General features: G+C 40.5%; 1 protein-coding gene across 11 annotated transcripts in view; it reads right to left on the bottom strand.

Moving 5' to 3' along the window:
• The window catches only part of AMOTL1 (angiomotin like 1), a 176040-nt gene that overhangs the window by 87690 nt on the left and 63507 nt on the right, over positions 1 to 24843 (bottom strand). Inside the window, exon 1 of one of the 11 annotated variants that reach the window (XM_035265228.3) lies at positions 3829 to 3882. The exons of the other annotated variants lie outside the window; for them this stretch is intronic. Within the exon in view, the coding sequence (XP_035121119.3) occupies positions 3829 to 3835 (7 nt within the window). The 5' untranslated portion in view covers positions 3836 to 3882. Of the gene's footprint in view, positions 1 to 3828; positions 3883 to 24843 lie in introns of those variants that run through there. 11 annotated transcript variants of the gene reach the window in all.

Below are 24843 nucleotides of genomic sequence, written 5' to 3' on the forward strand. Positions count from 1 at the left end.
GCACATGGTCTAAGCAACAAGGTCAAGGATATCTGAAATGAGGAATTGGAAAGAAACCTATGGCATGAGAGAGACTGCTGTTTTCTATGTCAAAAGTTCGTAACAAGGAGTGAGAGCTGTGAGAAACCACAGAAGCCTCCCAGATATCACTACCACCCAGAAAGCCCATGTAGAGCTGGCTCAGTCCCAGGGGCTGAGCAACAGTGCCAGTTTTTAGGGGAGCCCACAGCCTGCCAAGGACCCCGCTGGCTCTACAGTGTGTTCTACATACAGTGTAGCTGCCTGTAGTGGCTTCATAAATACTATTCCCATATAAGCCCTTCTGGACTTTGTAGGCAACTTTTAGGAACCTTATCTAAGAATCACCACTCATACAGCTTTAGTCTGCATGGGGAAAGTGACAAAAGCAATAGAAAATAAGCTAAGGTCTGAGTAAAGGACTCAGCTCTCTGGGGTCTCCCACTGGGGAGGAGCAAGTGCAGCTCCTAGGGCTGCTACCCTGAAGGAAACCTAGAGATCTGTCTTTGCTGCACTCAACAAAGGGTGAAATTCTAACATTTTAGTTTAAGGGTGCAACATTTCTGTCTTATATTGCCTAGCACCCATTTTACCAAGAATGATTCCTTTTTCTTAACAAAATCTGCATGTCATTTGTCAACATGAAAACTCCTTTGCTTCTCTCTCTCTAAGCATGACTGCTTTTTGGCTTGCTTTTCTGAAGCACTGAAAACTTCCTTCCCATATGGTTTTATGCATTACTTTCTTTCTAACTGTCCAGAGGCCTTTAGGTAATGTGACTCTGAACAAGACTGTTTTCCCTATTCACGAGAAGCAATAACAAGGACTTCATTGTTAAAGGAAAAAAATGAATTAAAGTAAATGAAGTGAGTTTTCTGGGGGAGGCAAGAGGAGGAACAAAAACCGTGGTGAGCCACTCCTCTGCTTCACCTGCCAGTGGAACTATTAATTCCTGAGGGTAAGTTCCTGAATCTGTCCACCGGCCAATAATACAACAGGCTGAAAGTCTCCATGAAGTTTAAACCCTGGAGGACATGAAACTGTCACTCCACTATCATACAATACACACAACTGGGAAATCACTTGTCCTTAAATTCCACTTCTGGCATCCCAGTCCCTTATACATAATGATTTCGGCTATAACTTCAAGGTGGAATTTTGTGTGGTTTTCAAGACTGTCTATAAACAGGGCCCCCCTCTAGCTGTGCATAGTCTTGCTGTTCCCCTCAGCATCCAAGCATCCTGTGAACATGTCATCCTCATTCTCTAAGTGCCATCTTCTGTCTTCACATGCACCCCTAACTACTTTAAAGTTCATCTCAGTAAATGCACCTCTTGCTTACCTCCTGTAGAATGCCCATCAACAATCCCCCACCCCCCAACTTGTCTCCCTTCCCTCAACTGTAACCACAGTTATGATTTGAGGCACACAAAACTTGATACTTAAATTTCGCCTGCCTAGGATTTTGCAGTAGTCATTTAATAGGCTGGTGTTATGGCCCTGATAAAGTCATTAACCCTTTGAAGACAGACAGTGTGCTGTGTACTTGCTAATTTCTGCAAGCATGTAGCATGTAAGATACCTACTTCTTACTATTTGCTGACTGATGGCAAGAACATGGCTTTATACTCTGGAATGGTGTCAGTACCAAGTAAGAGTTTAAGGAAAAGTCAAAGATCCCTCCAAAGCTAGTCTCTGAGAGTTGCAGATAATTCCTTGTACCTTTCAGTTCCTTACTCTCCCCTAGGCAGCAAATACTAGTGCTTTGAACTCGACAGGCCAGTGATCCATTCCTCAAAGAGACCACTAACCGCAAAACCACTCCCAGAAAATAAGGGCCAGTTGGTTTAGGAGTCCTCACGTGAAATCAAGCCAGCTCATCTGAATTAGCTGATTCGCAGTCCTAAAGGCAGTACTGACAGGTGGCAGTGCCTCCTCCAAATACCTGCATGCAACACGTTTTTAAAAAGGTAACAGTGCCCGGTGTTGTCACCAACGTGCAAAGCTTTCTGCCAGCTACATGTAATCCGAAACCTCCTAATGATTTAAAAACAATTTCACTGTCTAGATTACAATAACCTCCTGTAACTTTATGACAGAGACTTCAACCACAGCAACAAACAATTCTGTGGCTTCTACCTTACCTTTCAAAGAACTAAGGAATTTGCTGAGTGTGCCAGCGGCCTCAAAGTTAAATGTAAGCCATGAAGCCTTCTGATTCCGGCAGAACTCGAGGTTTTTCTAGGCAGCTGAATACTCTGCTCAGGGAGAAGGATACCCTGGAAACAATGTTTTAAAAAGAGCTGGAGAACCTATGTCCAGTACCTGAAAAATAAGGGCCAGTCTGTTTAGGAGTCCTCACGTGAAATCAAGCCAGCTCATCTGGATTAGCTGATTCACAATCCTAAAGGCAGCACTGACAGGTGGCAGTGCCTCCTCCAAATACCTGCATGCAACACATTTTTAAAAAGGTAATAGTGCCTGGTGTGGTGGCTCATGCCTGTAATCCCAGCACTTTGGGAGGCCAAGGCAGGCAGATTACTTGAGGTCAGGAGCTTGAGACCAGCCTGGCCAACATGATGAAACTCTGTGTTTACTAAAAATACAAAAATTAGCTGGGTGTGATGGCAGGCACCTATAATCCCAACTACTCGGGAGGCTGAGGCAGGAGAATCACTTGAACCCAGGAGGCAGAGGTTGTAGTGAGCCACAACTGCACCACTGCACACCAGCCTGGGTGACAGAGCAAGACTCCATCTCAAAAAATAAAAAATACAAAATAAATAAAAAGAAAACAGTAAGTTTCACCACTAAACCAAAAGCTAGTCAAAAGCTCTCCCTGGAAAATGCTTTCTCACTCTCTTTTCCCCCAAACAACCGTTACCTGAAACCGAAGGTTTGGAGTGGGCTGTTGAGGGGTGGGGTTAACAAGATTTGCAAACCCTACATGGCAGGTCTTTCCTGGACCAATCCATGTGTTCCAGAAAACAAGTGAAATCAAGACCCCAACACCTATTTAACTCACTCAATGTGTGTTGAGTAAACTTGTCTGAAATTTAACTTTGTAATGCTTGCTTAAAAGTATCTTTGAGATATGACCAAAACCGAAATGCAGAGTACATGCTTAACCTTTAAAGTAACAATTGAGCTCAAGAGAACGCTGTGATTGCAGCTATAAATACCAAGAAATGAGTAAGACTGTCCTTGGCCTTAGGATTTTACGATTTGGTTGCAGAGACCAACATGCACACAACTACCCATTTTCATTATAAAGTAAGTGCTCTATTAAAGGAACATACTTCTTTGGAGGTCCATGAGTAATAATTACTACCTGTTGACTGACAGAAGAGACACAGAGCTTCAATGACAAGAAGAAAGAGACATGTGGGCTGAAACTGAACCAGAGGAAAAATGAGGAGGATGTTAATCCACTGTGGGGTGTGGAGAAGGTGGTAGTGAGGGAAGATTGGCCCAACATGGGAAAAGCAAAAGCATAGGACTGGGTTATGAAACTGCAGTCTCTTTAAGGCATAGAGTTCAGTGTAGCTTGGCATTGGATAAGGAGAATGATGAAGCTATATCTGTAGATCCAGAATCCAGTATTTACTGGTGGGAGGAGGGGGTTAAAAGCATTAGTACATTATTTTCCTAACACATTAAAGCTAGAAAATAAATTAGAGAATTTATAGTTCAACTTCCAACTATTACCTCCCATATTCCCTTCCTGATAGTCAGTCAACTAAGTAAATGCTTTTGATGTTAGGCAACACTGAACTCACTGTCTAAGTCTAGGGGCAGATTCTATCTACCTTCCATTACAGAAGCCAAAGGATCCCCTCCATGTTCAGCAGTTAGAAAGACATAGGCTCAGTCAACTGGATGTGTACTGAATCTTGAGGAAATGATGCAACAATGAAAAAGTGTTGACAAACTACCTGCGATAGCAGCAGCAGTCTCTATGGTGACCTCATCCTAACAAGACATGTAGCTTATCTCTGGCTGGGTTCCCAGTGTCTATTTGCCTAGATTCCTGCGCATTTTCTGAGTCTTTCAATTAATTTGTGAGCTGCCCAACATATTTCCAATAAATTTCCCTTTTGCTTAAGTTAGCCAATGTCACTTTGTGCTTCTTACAATCAAGAATCTCTGATAGACTTATTTTTTAAGTAATTGTTCTGATTCTCATTCTAGTGCAGCATTTTGTCTGTATCTTAAGTACTACATGATTTAGCAGTATCTGCCTGGAATTATAGTAACTCATGTACAGGGATACCCTAGCTATCCCTGGCACCAACCTTGTGCAAATACCTGTGAAAAATACATGCAGTTTCCCCATGGTTTCTTCATCTAGAGGGCCTCTCTATCCTTATAAATCTATGAAACTTTTACTTTGGCACATACTAAATGCTAAAATGTATACTAATTTGAGAAAGTCTTCTGAAGCTCTATTCTAGCACCAGTTCCTCCAGGGAGTCCTCTTTACCTCCTTCCCCCAATATCTATACGCCACTCAGTAATCCCCAAGCATTCTATGCATACTCTTGCCATAATGTATTAAAATGCCTGTGAATTTCATTTCTTTCCCACTTTTCCCCCTTTAACTCATAACAAGAGAGACCATGTCTTATTCACCTTTGTATCTCCAGTTACTCGCAAAAATAAGATCACAACAAGTATTCAACACATATTTATTTTACCAATAAATTGTCTACATATGTTCCTCGTATTTAAGAGTTTCTGACACATCATGGGGACTCAACAAAAACCCACTCAACCTCCTGGGTTCAAGTGATTCTCCTGCCTCAGCCTCCGAGTAGTTGGGATTATAGGTGCCTGCCATCACACCCAACTAATTTTTGTATTTTTAGTAAACACAGAGTTTCATCATGTTGGCCAGGCTGGTCTCAACATCATGGGGACTCAACAAAAACTCAAGAGTTTCTGACACATCATGGGGACTCAATAACTAGTTTAGTATTTGTTGAACTAAACTAGTTATATTTAAACTAGTTATTTAAAATAACTAGTTATAAGCATGTTCTTATTACAGAACTTAGCTCAAAGGTAAGTTTGCCTTTTCTAAGGCTTCTCAAACTATTCAGGAAACCAAGGTAAAAGCTATTGGGGAAAAAAGAGAAAGCCATCTAGTTCCAAAACAGGTTAATTACAAGCATGCTATGATCCAATACCAGAAAGGCTTTATACATAATGTTAGAAGTAACAACCACACAGGGATTCTGCAGCTTGAGCACAAGCTCACATTTGAGAGACAGGTGTGCTCCCCTCCTCCTCAATGCCCGCAGGCAGGTCCTGAGCCCACGGGACTGGGCTAAATGAGGCCTTTGCTTGGGCTTCCTCCACAGGTCTGGGAACCCAGGCAGAGGCAGGAGTCCTCCCGACTCATTTGCCATAAATAAAAAAAGGAATATTCCCAGTTCCATCTCTCACACAGAGTTACAGTGAGAATGCAATGACAGTATCCATAACAAAAAGGTTTTCTCTATGAAACTATGTTTTTAAAATTTAGCCTTTAACATAAAATCCAAAGGTCCTTAAATATCTTGACTCAAATTGTATATAGTAACATTATAATATATATTTTATGTTGATATATTTGTTGCTTAACTTATCTAAAACAAAAAGACTAAAAGTACCTGAACTCCAGAGATTCTTTTTCTCAGATAAGTTTTAATAAACCCTATATTTAATTAAGTTACTGACATTTAAATATCTTTCATCATAACCTGTTTGTATAACTATCTGGAAGTAAGTATCTCAGGATCACAGTAGTATTCTTTTGGGTGGCTCTGACATACACTGTGGTCCCACCGAGAGTGAAAAAGTATTACCAGGGTGTTATACTTACTGCAGACAGTAAATGAAAAATATTTTTTCACTCAAAAATTTTAAGAGGCCTTAATATTTTTTGAACAAATGAAAACAAACAGTATAGAAAGCTTTAAAACAACCCCCAGACATGAAATGACAATATGTCTGCATAATTATGCTCTTCAAAGCTCCCACTCTCACCCCGTAAGAGAAAGGAGCAGTTCAGATACTTCCTATCTGCCACGGATTCCTCTGGCTTTCTGGATCCTATTAGTGTGCACTGTTGCAGATGAGTGACGCTGGGATGTCTGTCAGACAGCAGCAGCCCACAGGGACTGGGACTCTCTCAAGAGGCAAGCACATTGCTTCTAATGACACTCACCCAGCTCCTAAATCAATATGGGCTCATGAATGAATTACATAATTTAGAGCAACCAGTATCTCCAAGAAACTAAACATCCCTTGAGTAACAAAGAGTATAACCAATAATAGCAAGAGCTGCCATTTATTGAGAGCCTATTAGTGCCAGGATGTTATAAAAATCATATTATTTGATTACCAATACTCACTCTCATTTTATTGATAGTGATACTGAGCTCACAGAGGTTACATAATGCCCAGAGTTAAAAACTAGCCAGCAACACAGCCCCTCCAACAGAAAAGCTCTTTTGACTACACCACTCTACACTCCAAAGACCCCTCAATAATGCAAACTAATTCTAGGTCTTTTTTTCTACCAAATTTCTTAGATTAAAATTAGGAGAGTTTTAATGAAATGTTCTTAACTTGTGGATAAAGTGGAAAGGTCCTGAGAAAGTTTATTTCTCTGGATGTATGAGGCAGAGAAGGATCCAACACCATTTTCTTTGTGTTATTTTTTATAAAACCTTCGGGGAATAAGAGCACACTCCCTGCCAAACACCAGAACACCAAGACAATTGACAAAACCACGCTTCCTCATCACTTCCATCTGGCTGCATAATATTTTCTTTCTTTTTTTTTTTTTTGCATATTATTTTCATGACTGTGTTGCCACCTTAACAATGAATCCCAAACCTACAGTGTGTCAGAAACATTCATGGAGCTCGTTAAAAACATCACTTCCAAGTCAGACCTGCAACACTGGCTTCACCACAAGTGTAGACCAGAAATGACATTTTTGGACCATCTTTCACAGACAATTTGAATGCAGTCAGGTTTGGGAAGTTTGTACTTCTCTACCAATATAAGCTCTTCTACAACAAACATATACAGTCCTGAAAAGTTGTGGTAAACTAGACTTTTATAAATCAATCACATTTTAAGTACAAAATGTGTTGGATTTAATAAATTCAAATAATAATGGATAAGTAAAGAAGATTAAACTCTTCCTAAAACTAACCACTAACCAACCTGCAATAACTACTTTAGTAATGTGAAAAATACTTCCCACAATTTGTTACTTTTCAATAAATTCAGATTTAAAGTCAGTAGTTTCAGTGTCCTGTATTTTATACGTGCAAACCTGAATGACTAGATATGAGAATATGGCTATTTCAGTCATATCTCAAATACTGTCAAACAGAAACAAGGTGATTATAAGAATAACAAAAAATATACACTCATTTCAACAACATGATGAGACAAAGCTGTGAAAATGCCTAGCATACCATACATGAATGCTTGATAAATCTGAAACTCAAAAACCCTCTGCTAAGAAGGAAGGATAATCCTCATAAAGTTGTTATGAAGAGTTGTTATGAGGATTTAAGTGAGTTAATGAAAACCAATTACACACGAGTTCATTGCAGTGGCCAACTACAGCCAAAGAGTCCCTGTAAAGACAAGCAGCTATCTAGTTACAGGAAAGGAAGTCAGAGAAAGTAATATTACTGAGCATGACATGCTACAAGCATTATCTCAGGTAATCCTCATATTCCTGAGAATTAGGTTTCTTTTTCTCCTTTGTACCTGTACAAAAACAGGAATGGCAGGCCCTGGGTCACGGGGCTAACAGCCATAAGGCTGAGAGGTAAACTCAATTTTGACTGCTCCAAGCATTCGCAGAATTAAAAAAAAAAAAAAACAAGAATAAAAAAAACCAGATACATGTGATAGGAGTTACAAAGGATCATGGGTCACTGGCAGCAAAAGGCAGAATCATTCACTCATTCATTTTTCCATTTAGCCATTCATTCCACAAAGATATATGACATTGAACATCTGCCATGAGCAAGACAGTGCTAGATATAAGACCCAAATATGAAGGTCTATCAAGAGAGACAAACACGTAAAGCAGAAAATTGTCAAACAGTGCAGAAATAACAGGCTCAAGGAAGTGTGGAGTGGTAAGCTAGGATACCAGTGCCCACATTCATCTCAAAGCACACACACACAGGATCTAGCTGTGCTTGGGGCTATACTTACCTCTTTTCCCCTTTGGCACTCTTGTTTTGGCTCACCCCTTAAAAAAATCTGTCTAAAGCAACAGAGCTTCTCCCTATGTCTAGAAGATGTATACACAGAAATTTCATGTACGATTTCATGGAGTTCACTACAAACCCCAGTGTAATAACCCCTAATTTATCATCAGTCATGATGCTGAGAGGGAAACATGTTGCAAAATAAAATTTTCTAGGGACAAACCAATTACAGGTAAATGGACATAACCAAACACTGCTGTAAATTTTCTATGTGAAGGGCATTGTTCTGTTCTAAACAATTCGTATTCACTCACTCGATCCCCATAACAACTCTGTGATGATTACTCCCATTGCTCAGATGAGGACACTAAAGCACTGAGAGTAACTTGACTAGTGCCACACAATCAGTGAAGAACAAAACTACGCCTCAAGCCCAGCTGGCCTGGCTCCAGGCTCTATGGCCTTTGCCACTGCAGCAACAGTGCTCAAACGTTTTGGTTTTAGGGCCCTTTCACACTCTAAAATTATTGACGACCCAATGAGTTACTGTTAATGTGAGCTATATCTATCAATATTTAATGCATTTGAAACTGAAGTTAGAAAGTATATGTTAACTCACTTAAAAATAACAATAGCAAACCCATGATATGTTACATAAAATATTTTTATGAAAAAAAAGCTCATTTTTAAAACAAAGAGAGAATTTTTTTATTATTTTGGATATTTCTTTTCTTTAATGTCTGGCTTAATATAAGACAGCTAGATTCTCAAATCTGCTTCTTCTTTCAATCTGTTGTTATATAATTTTTCATTGAAGTAAGAATATCTGTCCTCATACAAATATGTAGTTGGCAAAAGAAAGCATATTTTAATAGCCTCTTCAGATAATTGTGACTATTCTGTGAAACCACACCAAAACTCAACAACTGGAATTTTCTTAAAGGCAATTGCAACATAAGATATGAAACCCTGACAGAGAGGAACGATCCAAGATGGCCGATCGCTAACATCCCGAGATTGCAGCTCTCAGGGAAGGCGCGGAGAACTAGAGGACGCCACACTTTCAGACAAAGTCTGGTTGCTCACGGAGCAGAAGATCCCCCAGTGGAGGAAACACACGGGTCGCCAGCGTGACTCTGTGGCCGGTGCAGCGGTTCCGCCCGCACCTCGGCGAGGCAGCTCTCGGAGCAGAGTAAACACATTTGGAGGACCGGCCCTGGCCCCCAGCACAACACCAGAGCCCGGCGCAGCGGCAGTGATGGCACCTCGGTGAGGCAGCGCTAGGCGCAGAGTAAACAGGACGGGTTCCCCTTCTGACCGAGGTTTGGAGTCCTGGGAAGGCAGAGTCGCCTACTACAGACACAAGAAGGAAGCCAGACAGGAGAATCCTGGGCAGAAAAGCACCATCAATTTTAACGCCGCTGCTCTGGCCCTGGGAACTAACAACCTGGACTTCCACTCAAGAGACCTAATCTGAAAGCTGGTAATTTCAAAGACGACAGGAGGATAAATTTATAATGATGGGAAAAAACCAGCGTAAAAAAGCTGAGAATACTCAAAGTCAGAACGCCTCTCTCTCTAAAGATGATCACAGTTCCTCATCAACAATGGAACAAGGCTTGATGGAGAACGAGCGCCTCCTGATGACAGAATCACGCTTCAAGGAATGGATAATAAACAAACTTCGGTGAGTTAAAAGAACATATTGTAGCCCAATGTAAAGAAACTAGGAACTTTGAAAAAAGGTTTGATGAAATCCTATTGAGAATAGACAACTTAGAGCGGAGTATGAGTGAATTAATGGAACTGAAGAATACAATACAGAAACTCCGAGAAGTATGCACAAGTTTAAACACTCGAATTGTTCAAGCACAAGAAGAGATATCAGAGGTCAAAGTCCAACTTAATGAAATAAAACATGAAGAAAAGATTAGAGAAAAAAGGATAAAAAGGAATGAGCAACGTCTCCAAGAAATGTGGGACTATGTGAAAAGACCAAATTTACGTTGATAGGTGTACCTGAATGCGACGGAGAGAATGAATCCAAGCTGGAAAATACCCTTCAGGATATTATTCAGGAAAATTTTCCTAAACTAGCAAAGCGGGTCAACATTCAACCCCAGGTAATACAGAGAACACCACAAAGATATTCCTCAAGAAGAGCAACCCCAAGGCACATAATCGTTAGATTCACCAGGGTTGACACGAAGGAGAAAATACTAAGGGCAGCCAGAGAGAAAGGTCAGGTTACCCACAAAGGCAAGCCTATCAGACTTACAGCAGATCTCTCAGCAGAAACTCTACAAGCCAGAAGAGAGTGGGGGCCAATATTCAACATCCTCAAAGAACAGAACCTTCAGCCCAGAATTTCATATCCTGCCAAACTAAGCTTCACAACTGAAGGAAAAATAAAATCTTTTATGAACAAGCAAGAACTCAGAGATTTTATTACCACCAGGCCTGCTTTACAAGAGCTTCTGAAAGAAGAATTACACACAGAAAGAAACAACCAGTATTAGCCTTTCTAAAAATACACCATAAAGTAAAGAGCACCAACATAAAGAAGAATTTATACCAACGAATGGATAAAACAGCCAGTCCACATCAAATGGCAGTAACCCTAAATATAAATTGACTAAATCCCCCAATCAAAAGACACAGCCAAAACCCAATGGCATGTTACATCCAGACCTGTTTCATATGCAAGGATACACAAAGACTCAAAACAAAGGGATGGAGAAAGATTTACCAACCAAATGGAGAGCAAAAATAAATAATAAATAAATAAAAAGCAGGAGTTGCAATTCTCGTATCGGATAAAATAGATTTTAAAGCAACAAAGATACAGTGGTAAAAGGATCAATGCAACAACAAGAGCTAACGATCCTAACACCCAGATACGAGACTTAGATTCAATGAGACAGAAAATTAATAAGGATATCAAGGACTCGAACCAGATCCGGAACAAGTAAACTTAATAAATATTCATAGAGCTCTCCACTTCAAATACACAAAATATACATTCTTGTCAATACCACATCACACCTACCCATAAGTTTAAATGAAACGTTGATTGGCCATTATTAATACCCAATTTTTTTCAAAATAAAGCAATATTTCCATTTACTCTCCCTCTTTTTCTTCCTCTTTCTTCCTCTCCTTTACTTATTTTTTTTTTCTTTCCTTCTCTCAAAAAAAAAGAAATCAACTTGTAAACCTCTAGATCCAGGTCGGCAATGTCTCTCTCATTGCTTGATTTCCTTCCTTCCCTTCCCTCCCTCCCTCCCTCCCTCCATGCTTCCTCCCTTCCTTCCTTCCTTCATCCCTTCCTTCCTCCCTACCGTCCTTCTTCCCTCCCTTCCTGCCTTCCTCCCCCCCGCCAAAAAAAAAAAAAAAAAAAGAAACCCTGACAGAGGTCTTTTCATGGATATTCCTCCGTACGGTATTACATTAAAATCTATTGGCCCATCTCTCACTTTGAAGGGAGTTGTTATTTCTTACATTTGCATGTAACATCATATGTGGTCATCTGGAAAACAATGGTTCAATAACTTATAGAGATGTTCCATACATTGAAACATTTAAGTATATAATATCAACCAAATCCCATTTGTTAATATACCACGGATCTCAATCAACAGAAAAGTCTTTTACATATTGGAAAGATGTCAAGTTCATGGTGGCAGATACAAGTTTCCCAAAATTCCAAAATCCAATTTTCACTTTAAAGCTTAAGTTTTATCAATTCAGCAAATAGTTTTTCTTGAAATGACAAGTTCCCTTTATTTATTTTGGAGACAATATGTATCGAATGCCCAAGTCAGAATAACCACAGTTTGCCAGTTTTTCTTTCAAGTAAATATGGATTCCATGAGAAAAGCATCTAGTTTCATGTTTATATCACAATTCTATCACAAGGGCTTTTTCTCAGTTCGCAGCAGAAGCACTTTATGTATCTTCCCATTTCATCACACAGGATGTTAACAAGACATATTCATGGTTTGAGATTTAATATAATCATCTGTACTGCTTCAACTAGAATGGGCTTCTTTGTTATTCTGAGTGTGTGACTAATTGACTACTACCACTGTCTTGATTCATGGTGAGGGTATGTCTTAGTATTATTATGAAGATACTTTTTAGGTCTCAGAGACCTCCTCCCCACAGGGTTCCACAGAACACACTTTGAGAAACATTGTTCTAAATGACACAGTCTCTTCCATGGGGAAATTCCAAAAGATGAAAATGCTGACAACCAATTATAACTGAGAATGAGTTATCCCCCTGCCCAGGCAAAGGAAGATGGCCATGGCCTCTGGAAGTCAGTGAAACTTGAAGACATACAGAGGCCCTTTGATATAAAGCACTGCTTGAACTATATTAGTCAGACGAATGAACCCCTGTTGATTAAAGAAAATACATCTGGAGAGAGCTAGATGCCCACCCAGAAAACACCTGCTCAAGAATGCACCTTCCGGTCCTTGAGGAAATTTTATAATGGGAAATATATAATGGGAAATATAAATCAACAATGATTATTTCACTAGCGGGGGAAAAAAGGGTCCACGAGATTAGTTTTAGGTAAGGAGAAAAGAAATTGCAATAACTTGTCCAGCAGGAAGTCAGGTGATCCTAGACAAAGGGAAGGAGGTTAAGACATGATGACTGAAGGGGAAAGAGAACGATGTTGTCAAGCCAGAAGACCACAGTTATTAGAAAGATTTGAAGAAAAAAAAAAACGATAGAGGCAAAAATAACCACTAAGCAGGAAGAAAGGACATACCACGCTTTCTGTTTTTGTTTGGCAAATCTGCTTTTTAAATAGTGTAAGAATCCTGGCTCTGCCATTGATATGCTATGTAAACTTGAGCAAATGATTTAATTTTTTGGTACCCATTGCCTTATTAGTAAGTGAGAATAATAATAGGGCCACTATATAGGGCTGTTATGAAGATTTACTGAGACAACAGAAAGGGCTATTAACAACGTTCCAAGCACATAGGAAGTGCTTAGTAAATTTTAGTTTCTGTTCATGAAAACGGGAGAAGATAACAGGAATAACCACCGTAAAGTTCACGTTCAAGAGATGATCAAATCAGTGAGTTCTTTAAAACAGAACGGCAGCAAGATGCTCAGGCAGATAAGAGATGAGTTTTGTTTAGGTCAGACTATTCTGCTAATGAACTAGGCTAAAATTACATTTTCAACTTTCCAAAAATTTGGAATAAGGGAAGACCTAAAATATACCATTACTCAGAAAATAAGCTTAAAATGTCCAGTCCTACAATCAATAAACAAAACAAAAGACTACATGGTATTGTCCAAAGTCTCTTCAGAGTCTCCTTACCTGGCCATCTTGGCAAGCAAGGCAAAGGCTAAGTGGTCCTAGAAAAGGTATCAGAAACCATCCTAGCCTGAATATTCCTCGGCTGCCTAAGAGGCTTCATCTTCAGAGACAGTGACAATAGGGTAGTTACTGGGAGGAGGGAATGGGAAGGGAGAGGGGAAGGGAGGCCGGGGTGGGGTGGTAACAGATTTATCCTCTGTACTGAGATATACAAACAAAAGGAATTTTCCTCTCCCTAGCACCTTTGTTCCATAACTTTTCTTTCATTTCATCTGTGATATAATAGGACAGAAGTCAAAACATGAAGTTCACATCTCTTCTTCGCAGTCATCTGTACTTTTCACTCACAACATAGAGGAAAACTAGGTCTTTACTAACAAAAGAGCAGAAAAGTCTATTCCTTCAGAATCATAATATACATAGCAATTTAAAGCCTATTTTCGTCCCCCAAACAGTGAGTCTTTTAATGGCCTAGCCAATTAAATGACAATTTTTTTAAAAAAAAGGCCAACTTCACTTCAAGGTATATAATGTATAACATTTTCTCTAGTATCCTATGCAACAGATAACTAAATAAATTTTCCAAGTCAAGGGTCTCAAAATAGATTTACAATAATTATCTAAAAATGTCTAAATTAATGTGACCAGAACATAATATAACGTTTCTGGAGATTCTGTCCTATTCTGTGGGTGCTAATCAAGTTCTACCTGACAAGTGCCCAGGCCTGTCACAGTACAGTATCTTAGAGGGAAAAAAAAATCATCAAAACAGGGCTTTCAAGTGTATTACTAATTACCTCTTGCTTACAGAGCTTATAAATGCATTTTTTGCTAATTCTATCGTCATTTTGTACCTTCAGTTACTGTCTATTTTGGAACCATAATCTTAACTATGGAGAGCAAAGCATCTTCTTGGAAGAAAACTATGTTACATACTTGTATTGTCTATATGCCTATCCCCACTCCCAATTCAAACAACATACCATATTACTGATGTTCATGATAATAATCTAAACCATCAAGAAAATGTTACATAAGGCATGAGATGAAGGAGTGGGCAGAGGATTAATCTTGCAGAAAAATCACCACCACAAATATTTGCCTTGAAAGGTACAGAAATTCAAATCTTCAGAATAATGCGGTTTTCAGGTAATCCAAATAGTTAAAGACTTACTGTGGGCTACATTTTCAATATTTTATCTTATGATAACACAACAATGATGACTGTAGCAGTTTAATACATGTCTGCAAATTCTCTGACACACCTATAGAAAGGTGGGTCCACATCCTTGAATTTAGGTAGTGAATGTATAAGTCCACTTGTTTAAGAGAGAATAGAGGAGTAACTCTATGTGATTTCCAAAATTAAATTATAAAAGACAATGCAGTCCATCCAATTTGCTGGAATACTCACATCTAGAGCCCTAAGCCACTACATAAGATTCTAACTAGCCTGATCCTATAAGGAAGCCAAGCCAGGTGGAAGGGCAACTATTGAGACTCTGGTCTACAGACACTTAGCCTTTAATCATCCCAACCCAGGTGCCAGACATGTGAATCCAGTCACAAACCACCTATGCGCTCCTAGCCTTCTTGCCCCAGAAGTTTCAGGAATGACAGAGCAGAGACAGGCCATCCTACAGTGCCTTGCCTGAAGTCCAGACCCACAGAATCTATAAGCATAAAAAAATGTTGCAATAGTAACTGCAACAACCATAATAGCTAACACTTAACTACTCCAATGTGTCAGATATTGTTCTTATACCTAACATGTAATTCTCCTAACAATTTCTTGAGGTAGGTATAATTAAAATCCCTGTGTATCACATGAGGAAACTCTACTTGACAGAGAGGTTAAGTAATTTTGCTAAGATTACAAAGCTAGTGAGTGGCAAAGGTCGCGTGTGAATACAAGTTTCTAGCTCTGGAGTCTTAATCATTAAGCTCCAGAGATAATTACTGAAATTAAAAAAAAAAAAGATATCCGAAGGGCCCATCAAAATTACCCCATTAGGATCCCCTTCCCACCATCTGGCAGGACATTATATCATACTTTCTGAATTTAAACAGATTTCTAGTAAGATATACTCCCACACTTCTATTAATTCTTTGGTTGCCTCTTTGCCCTTCATATCCTCCCCAGCAGACAATTCTTCTAAACTTCTAGAAGTCATGATATCTGCAGTTTAAGCTCATTTCAAAGTGAAAATAAAATAAATACTTGAAAGACAGTTATGAGTCTTTTCTTGACCTTCCCTTCTTAGAGCAGAATGAACCCAGTTCATTTGTCTTTTGTTTTCCAACATCTTAATACATTACATTTCTTTTATAGAATATGAATTCCACAGGGAGCAAAGGATATATACCTCACATCTAGCCCAGTTCCTGGCATATGACAGACCCTCAAATATCAGATGGATGAACTATATATCCTTTTATTGTACCCCATCAAATTCTCCACCTCAGTATTGACTTGTACAATCCAAAGTTATTCACTCAACAGATATTTAAGGAGGAGTGAGTGATTCTGTATCTAAATTTCTGCCTAATTCATATTCTGTCCAAAAATAAGAAATGTCATGTTCCCTAATGTTCAGGATGTACCTTTTTCTATAAGAGAAATTGAAAATATTCAAAGTATATTCAATTAGCATATTTGTGACTACTGCCTAAATAAATTACTAAATTGAATACTAGAAATTTAGTATTTTATTTTATGAACAATTACACATAATCCATTTTTTGTTCCTAAACTAATAAAGTGACTTTAGTCACTTAATAAATGTCATTAAGTATAAATATTTGTCTTTATTTCAATTATCTTTCTCCAAACTACTGGAATTTATTTTGGAGAAATCTGCAAGTAAGAAATGTTAGAATTTGGGAAAATTTAATGCCTCAACTCAGGGCGAAGCTAATATGTATCTCAGAGTAGACTTTTTAGACTCTATTCTTAAGTTTTTTGATGACTACGATACAGGCTCAACTCTAAAAGTCAGCTAAGGTAAACTTATTCACCATTTTTATGCCACTTACCTCTCATTTCTGATCTGCCAGGCCAGTCAATACCATGGGAGGATAAACCTGACAGGATTATGCCCTTTAACAAACCTACTAGTTTAAACAAACCTCACACCCCCATTATCTTCAAGGTTTGAAGAAATGGTTTTGTGACGCTTTTAAAATTGCTTTCCCAGGTGTCTTAATTGAAGCTTATTGTGATTTCAGAAGGTATTTTCTTTGACTCTTTTAGATAAAAGGACCATTAGAGCATTTCTCTTTTCAAGAAGCTAGATTGGTTTTACATGCGTTTTTCTACAATGAATTTAACTCTGTGCAGAGTACCCTGAGTCCACTATTTTCCATAAAAAGCACATTTTCTAATCTCTTTGTCTGCCCTTCTTCTATCTTCCAACCATTCCCACATCACCAGGACGAGCAATCAACCTATAACTGCAGTGATATTTAGGAGCCAATCCCTCAGGTACAGGGCCTTGCAAGATGATTTCATATTCTCTACTTTTCCCAAGACCCCCAGATAGAGGAGGCTTGCTCACAAAACACTTGGTTCCCAGAGTCCTCCAGAAAACAGCCCCTGTCAGAAAGGAAAAGGCCTGCCTCACATCTGCTTTCAGGGGTCACATTCCTGGGTCATACCACCCAAAGCAGCCCTCATAGCTGAGAAGCAGCAGCTGAATGTGAGATGCCTCCTTTCTCCCTGGCATGTGGCCACTGGGTGTGTTTAGAGCCCCCACCTCACAAAGAGGAAGCAAAGTGAGCTTGGAACACAAGATATCTATCATCCCTGTCTTGCTGGGCTTATTCTGAGAAGGGTGGAGGAAAAGTGGGAGGAAGGAGGGAAAGAAGAAAGGACAGACTACTAGGTCAGAAGAGCTGCAAGAAAACAGAAGTGGGAAGACCTGTTATGTGGGTGGCTATCACAATAGTCCAGGAGACAGGTAATTAGCCCTTAAACTGGTTTAGCTGTAGAGACATGCAAAGGAAGGGAAAGTATGCAAGAAGTATTTTAGAAGTCAACTGCAAGGACCTAAAGACTGACTGGATGTAGGGTGGGCAAGGAAACGAACCTTATTACAGTTTACAGAACACGTTCAAAGGAGTCAATACAATGATGCAGTGTGGAATGGTATCTGAGCATGTGCAAACACTGGAGAGATGAACAAGGGCCAGATGCCTGCCTCTTGTTGACAAAGGTTGGTTCAGCAGTGGAACAGATCCAAGGTGGAGAAGTCCAGGCTGACCTTTGATAGTCCTCTTTAGGAGAAGGACCTTTCTGTGCTAATTGCACCCAAGCATTTCTATTTGCTTCTCTTAAGGGCCAGATCCCTGGGAGAATCCCATGAATGGAACATCTTTAGAAACAGCAGACATCTCTTGATAATGGCCTGGTGAGCTTTGCTGCTAGCATAACTCAGTTGCCATGTTGACCCGCCTTTCAAATGAAATGAGCCTCCAAAAACAGAAATGGCAAAATAAGATTCAAGTGAACAGAGCATTACCAATCAGTTCATACCAGCCCCCAAGGGAGATGTGGTACATTTCATTCAAAACGTCCCTGTCTTGTCCTCTAAAGTCTAGTGGTGCTGCCATCAGACAGCAGAGCCAATCTCACTGTAGAGCAACACTGCTTAATAGAAATTGCTGCCATGATGGAAATGGCTACTAAGCACTTGAACTGTGGCTAGTGTGACTGAGGGCCTGAATTTTTCATTTCATTTAATTTTCATTAATTTAAATAGCCACAAGTGACTAGTGGTTACTATGGACAGTGTAGGTCTAAAACTTGAAAAAAATAGATGAAGGCCAGATCACATTTGTCCTAAACTGCTAGAAAGAAAACGTCATGGAGTTATATTTCTCTACTGTGAGGAAGCTGAATCTCTTAATATTTCAACATCTCCTCAAGCAATTTTCCAGCACTGAGCTTTCCGTTGGTCATTACTACAACTACTTATCAGTGTGCCTCCAAAATATCCCCATTTGGAGGTTCCTCAGAGACCCTAGCTTAACCATCCATCCACTGCAGGAACCTTCATGACATCCCCAAGTATGTCTATGGTCCCTGCCTATGTCTATGCAATTTTACCAAGTGCCCCAAGTAGCAATGAAACTTACCGTCAGGAGAGGCAGAGCACTGTAAATCCAAAGATACTGTTCCAAAAAGATACTGAGAATGCTGAAAATAATTTTTTAAGAAAACTATTTTGTACCAAATTTCACCTCTCTTGTAGCTCTTTCAATGACACTATGTCATTTAAGCCCCACAATAACCTTAGAAGTTAAATATTTAGCAAATACATTTACTTTACAGAGCCTAAGTGATTTACCAAGATGATATGGTAGCCATATACCCAGTCATAGCATGGTAGACACACCTCCTCCCCACAATAATCTTCAGCTATTGTGGGGCTTAAATGACATAGTGCCTGTGAAATGGCAGCAAGCATTTATTGAATGCTTTCAATGTGCTCAGCATTGTGAGCATTACTTCACTTTGCCCTCATGCAGCTCTGTGAGGGAAGAACTATTATTTTCCCCATTTACTGATAAGGCTTCAGCATGTACAATTCTGAGGTCACATAGCAAGGAGGTGGCAGGGCCAGGATACAAGCAGAGCTATCTGTTCTTAATCCAAAATACTACCTCTGCTTTCTCATTTTAACATATACTTAACTCTTAATCTATTTAACCTCATTCATACTGTTTATGTTACTGAGTACTGTGTTTTCACCTTCTTTTAAGCTATCATGCCATGTGCTGTTCAAAAAACTCAACCATTCAGTGTAAGCCAACTCAATCACCATGTGCTTATGAATCAGAGTAACACACTCTAAAGAATTCATGGCAATAAAGATCCAAAAACTAGATCAAAAGCAAACCAATTTTATTCCCACCATGCTTGAGCAGCATGCCCAGGGAAGCCCTCCCTGATTGCCTGGACCAAAGCAAGTCCTCTCTCCTTTCTGCTCAGTGCTCCATAGCACATCACACGTGTCCCATCATAGCAGCAACACATGGTAATGTCCACATGCCACACCCCTAATCTGTGAGTACTTCAGAGGGGGAACTACACCTGACAGTTTATCTCTGTATATTCGAGACCTAATAGTTGGTTTATAAGATCAACAGCAAGACATACAAACTCTTAAGAGGGATAAAAGTAAAGTATAGCCGGGCGCGGTGGCTCAAACCTGTAATCCCAGCACTTTGGGAGGCCGAGGTGGGTGGATCACGACGTCAAGAGATCGAGACCATCCTGGTCAACAAGGTGAAACCCCGTCTCTACAAAAATACAAAAAATTAGCTGGGCATGGTGGTGTGTGCCTGTAATCCCAGCTACAGGCAGGAGGCTGAGGCAGGAGAACTGCCTGAACCCAGGAGGTGGAGGTTGCGGTGAGCCGAGATGGCGCCATTGCACTCCAGCCTGGGTAACAAGAGCGAAACTCCGTCTCAAAAAAAAAAAAAAGTGAAGTATAATTTAAAAATAAAATGTAAAACTATAAAGCTTTTAGAAGAAAACACAGGAGAAAATGTTTGAGACATGGGCCTAGGCAAAATGTGCTTAGATGTGACATCAAAAGCACCATCCTTAAAGAAAAAAAGAAATCTATAAACTGGACTTTATCAAAATTGAAAACTTTTGATCTGCAAAAGATCTTGGGGTAAGGGCCTAAAAAGCTTTGCTACATACTTGGAAAAATATATATATAAGCCAGAAATCTGACTAAGGACTTGTATCTAGAATATGCAAATAACTCTTAAAGTTCTACAGCAAAATAAATAATCCAGTTAGAGAATGGGCAAAAAGCATGAATAGTTATTTCACCAAAAAAGGATATATAGATAGCAAAAAAGCACACACACAAAAAAAAGACATTCAACATCATCAGCCATTACTGTGATACAAATTAAAACCATGATAAGACAAGAACACCTATTAGGACAACTAAAATGAAAAACAGTGATAACACCAAATGCTGGTAAAGATGCGGAGAAACTGGATCTCTCATACACTGCTGATAGGAATGTAAAACGGTGCAGCCACTCTGGAAGTTTGGCAATTTCATAAAAAACTAAACACACACTTACCATATAATCCAGCAATCACAATCATGGGCATTTACACCAGAGAAATAAAAACTTATGTTCACACAAACACCTATATATAAATGTTCACAAAAACTTTATATGCAATAGTCATGAACCGGTAAAAAGCCACAGGTGAATGGTTAAACAAATCATAGTATATCCATGTCATGGAATACTACTCAGCAATGAAAAGAAACAAAAGATTGATAGAAGCAAAAATTTAGATGGATCTCCAGGGCATTATGCTGAGTGAAAAGCCAATCTCAAAAGTTCACATATTACATGATTACATTTATGTAACATTCTCAAAATGACAAAATTGTAGATATAGTGAACATGAGTAAAGGTTGCTAAGCATTTAGCATCAGGGTGGGGAGAAGAAGGCTGGTGCAACTATAGAGATATAGCATAAGGGAGATCGCTGAGGTGATAGAATAGCCTGTACTTTGGTTGTGGTGGCAGTTACATGAATCGACACATGAAAAACTGCATAGAAGTATACACATAGAAATACAAATTTCACATGTGCATGTAAAACTGGTGAAATCTGATTATGATCTGTGGACTGTGCCAGTGTCAAAGTCCTGGTTCTGCTATTGTACTATGGTTATGTCAGATGTTACCAATGGGGGAAACTGGGTGAAGGGAACGCAGGACCTCTCTACTATTTTTGCAACTCTCTATGAAGCTATGATCATTTCAAAACAAAAAAGTTACCAAAAAAAAAAAAAAAAAAAAGGAAATGGCAGACATTTTATAAAAACAAAATGACAAAATAGAGGTACATAGCTGCAATACTGGCCAGTGAGGTCTCAAACACAGGTTTAAACACGCACGGTAGGATGACAGTTTTTGAAAATTTTAATCTAATTCTTCAGTATCTTAACAGGGATACATTTCCACCACCTTAGAGCTACTCTCCTACTCCCTCCTAAAAGTTGGGGAAAAAATGCCTGATGTGTGAATCCCTTTAGGAGTCCAGGAGTCCTGCCTTGAGTGTCCAAAATGAATATACCCTAAGATTTCACAAGGCCTAACCAAGAGGGCAGAGCCAATGGCCTCACAAGTTAAAGGAGAACTCAGCTTGGTGCCAAGACATAAACCAAGAGCAGGAGTGGCTTCCTTCCAGCAAATGTAGAGGACTGCCTTACCCACAATTGCCAAGATTTACATTGTACCTCTCCTCCAAGACAAAACAAAGCCAAGCCAACAAAATTAACTTTAAAAAAATCACTAGGCAAACAAAAAACCAAAACAAAACATAAAACCACAACAACCTCAGTCTATTTCCAACAAACCCTGTAATCAAATATCTCCTTTTACTTGACCTCCGTGCTACCCTGTGCTTTTCAAGGATTTTATTACCTACTAAATTCTGAGTCATAAGAACCTGCCAAAATTAATGAAAAATAGGGGGAAAAGTATTCAAAACACTGCAGAATTTCCTGACCTGAGCTTCTTATGCATTTAAAATGCAGACAGCCACACCCACCCATCCCACCCCCCCCCAAAAAAAAAGAAAAGAGAAAAGGTTACTTTGGGGGAATTTTATGTGTCACAAATGTTAATAGGTCTTACAAAGTTACTTCTTTTAAATTTATTGGCCTGAAAAATCAAACTTTTACAATTTTCACTAGCAATTTCTATTTCATGTCATCATTTTTTTCAAAAGTCTTACATTATATAGTGTTTTATCATTTTCAAAGCATTTTCACAAATTACTACGAAGCAATGCAACTCTGGTACCTAGCAGCTGTACTTTTCAACAGAACTCTCCCCAGCCAGCCTGCTACTTTCAATTAGTTCAGCCATCTTTTCACCAGGCCCTGGCTCCACACTTTTCCACAGTGGTAGACATCAGAAAACCCGAGCTCTACCCACAGGAGCCTCCAGATTAACTGGCCCAGGGCAGACACTCTCAAGTCTAATCAGCAGAGTGCCTTCCCATAAAATCACTCACATTTCTGCATACATGTGCTTTTCTTAAGGACAGCACTTTAACATCTCATTTAAACTGAAAATCCTCCATTAGCTTCCATGAAAACATGTATTTTTAAATGTTTTGATCTCCACATGCCCTTTGGAACATTAGTATTGTACATCTTCCATCATCTGCAAAGAATCTGAAAGACCAACACTTCCGTGCATTTTAAAAAGAAGAGGGAGAGAGAGGGGAGTTACAGGTACAGCACCTTCTCTCCTATACACTCACAGGTTTACAAAGGTTTCCTTATTTATCTTGAAAAATGCATCTCAGAAAAACAAAAGTACACCCGTACAAGAAGTACACATCCTTATCCCTTTCGGCCCCCTCCCCAGCACCCCCACCAACACCATAAGGAAAAGTAGAGCCTGTGTAAGGCCTTCTACTGTACATCCTAACCTTTTCATTCTGGTAGAATCGGTACTTTCTTTCCTTCCGGTCAAACCAATGCTTTTCCACCCTTTAGTAACAGTTCAAAGTGTATTAAACTATTGTTCCTACATTATTTTCATAAAGAGCCTTCATAATGGATACACTATAATGCTCAGAGCACCTTGGTAGGAGGTAAATGTCAGTTGCTATAGATGCTTCAAGACCTTGCAATCTACAGAGCTCCTTAATTGTTAACCTGGGTCTGACTTCCACAGTTGCCGGGCCCAGGAGTGGTAGGCAGCCAAGGAAAATCTTAGCCAGTTTGGCAGTGACCCATCGGCCAGTTTTGGAAGCAGGGAGCCATGACTGTTTAATATTTCAAGCCCTGACTTTTTGCTTCCTGAAAAGGAAGGAAATTTTCTGGAACTGTAGCTATTAATATCCCTCTATTCTGGTTTCATTCGTTTATGGTGAACAGGTTAGCACATAACTGTTTTGGTTAGCTGAAAGTATCTTCGACGTATCACAATTGGCTCTCGAGACCACGTACCCTACCACCACCAAAGAATTCTGCAAGCAGTACAAAAACTCGATTCTCATAACATGACTCCGGAGAAGAAAATGGGCAACCAAGGCCTCACAGAGAAAGGGAGCTGAGGGACCACGGGGACAAAACGTTGGGTCCAAACCGCATCGTCTCAGGAGGCGGCACGATCAGGCCCCTGACCTCTGAAACCCCAGTCCAGGTGATCCACACGCTAACCTGACCAAAAGCTATTTGGCACTCGGAGACAGGAAACTAACACCGAAGCCAAAAAGGCAAAAACCTTCGAACGAAAATGGAAAGGGAAAGTCTTCCTAGTGATCAATCAAAACTGGAAAAGTAGGGTGGGCGACGCGCGGGAGCTGTGAGCGGGGACCCAGGATTCTCGGCCTGGGCCTCTAAGGGGGGAAACCTGGAAGCGTCGCCGTAAGCGCAGTCCAGATGGCAGAGGCCCTAGAGGTGCGCGCCAGGGCTCCAAGGCTCGGCCGCGGTGTCCTCCAGCCCGGCTGCCTTTGGGGCACGCTCGGCCCCTGTCCCGGCGCTGGGCCCCGGCTCCACTGGCTGTCATCGGCCGACGCGCCACTCTCCCTCCTGCTACAAATGTCACATTCCAAGAAAAAACAGTTCCATTTGGAAAGTTTAAATGTTTTTCCCCCTGAAACCAGATTATTGTAAAGGCAGCCCTAACAGGGAAGCGGGAGCCGGATCTAACTCCAGTTTGTCAAAGAAGCTAGCCTAGGGAGAGAACAAAGAAGGAGCAGCAGCTAACGCGATCCGGGCGTCTGGGGCTGTGGTGCAACCCCTTCGTCGCCCCCACCCGCCAGAGCCGGGTCTGGCCCGCGGGCAGGAAGGGTCTAGCTCCGAGCTCCGGAGCCCGTCGGGCGGGACGGTGCGCGCGCCTTTGTCTCGCGCGGAGGAAGCGGCACGGACACCCTCTTCGTCCCCTCCCTCGCAGCGAGACCCTTGCGCGGGCGCGCCACGGGGATTCAGACCATATGGCTGCGCCCCTCCGAAAAGGCCAGCCCTGCGTCTGGCGCGCCGCACCCCGGGCCCGCACCCCGGAGCCACAACTTCAGCCTACATGGGTCTCGGGGCGGCAAGGCGCTGAGGCCCGGCCCGTAGGCTACAGGACCTGAAGCGGGGCAAGGGAACCCGCTTAAAAACAACAGTAATGTGGGATTTCAGCCTCGGGTCCCCAGGAGCTGCCCCCTTCCCTGAGCAGCATGGTCCGGGGAA

This window comes from Callithrix jacchus, chromosome 10 (assembly GCF_049354715.1).
Source record: "Callithrix jacchus isolate 240 chromosome 10, calJac240_pri, whole genome shotgun sequence".
Classification (NCBI taxonomy): Eukaryota; Metazoa; Chordata; class Mammalia; order Primates; family Cebidae; genus Callithrix; species Callithrix jacchus.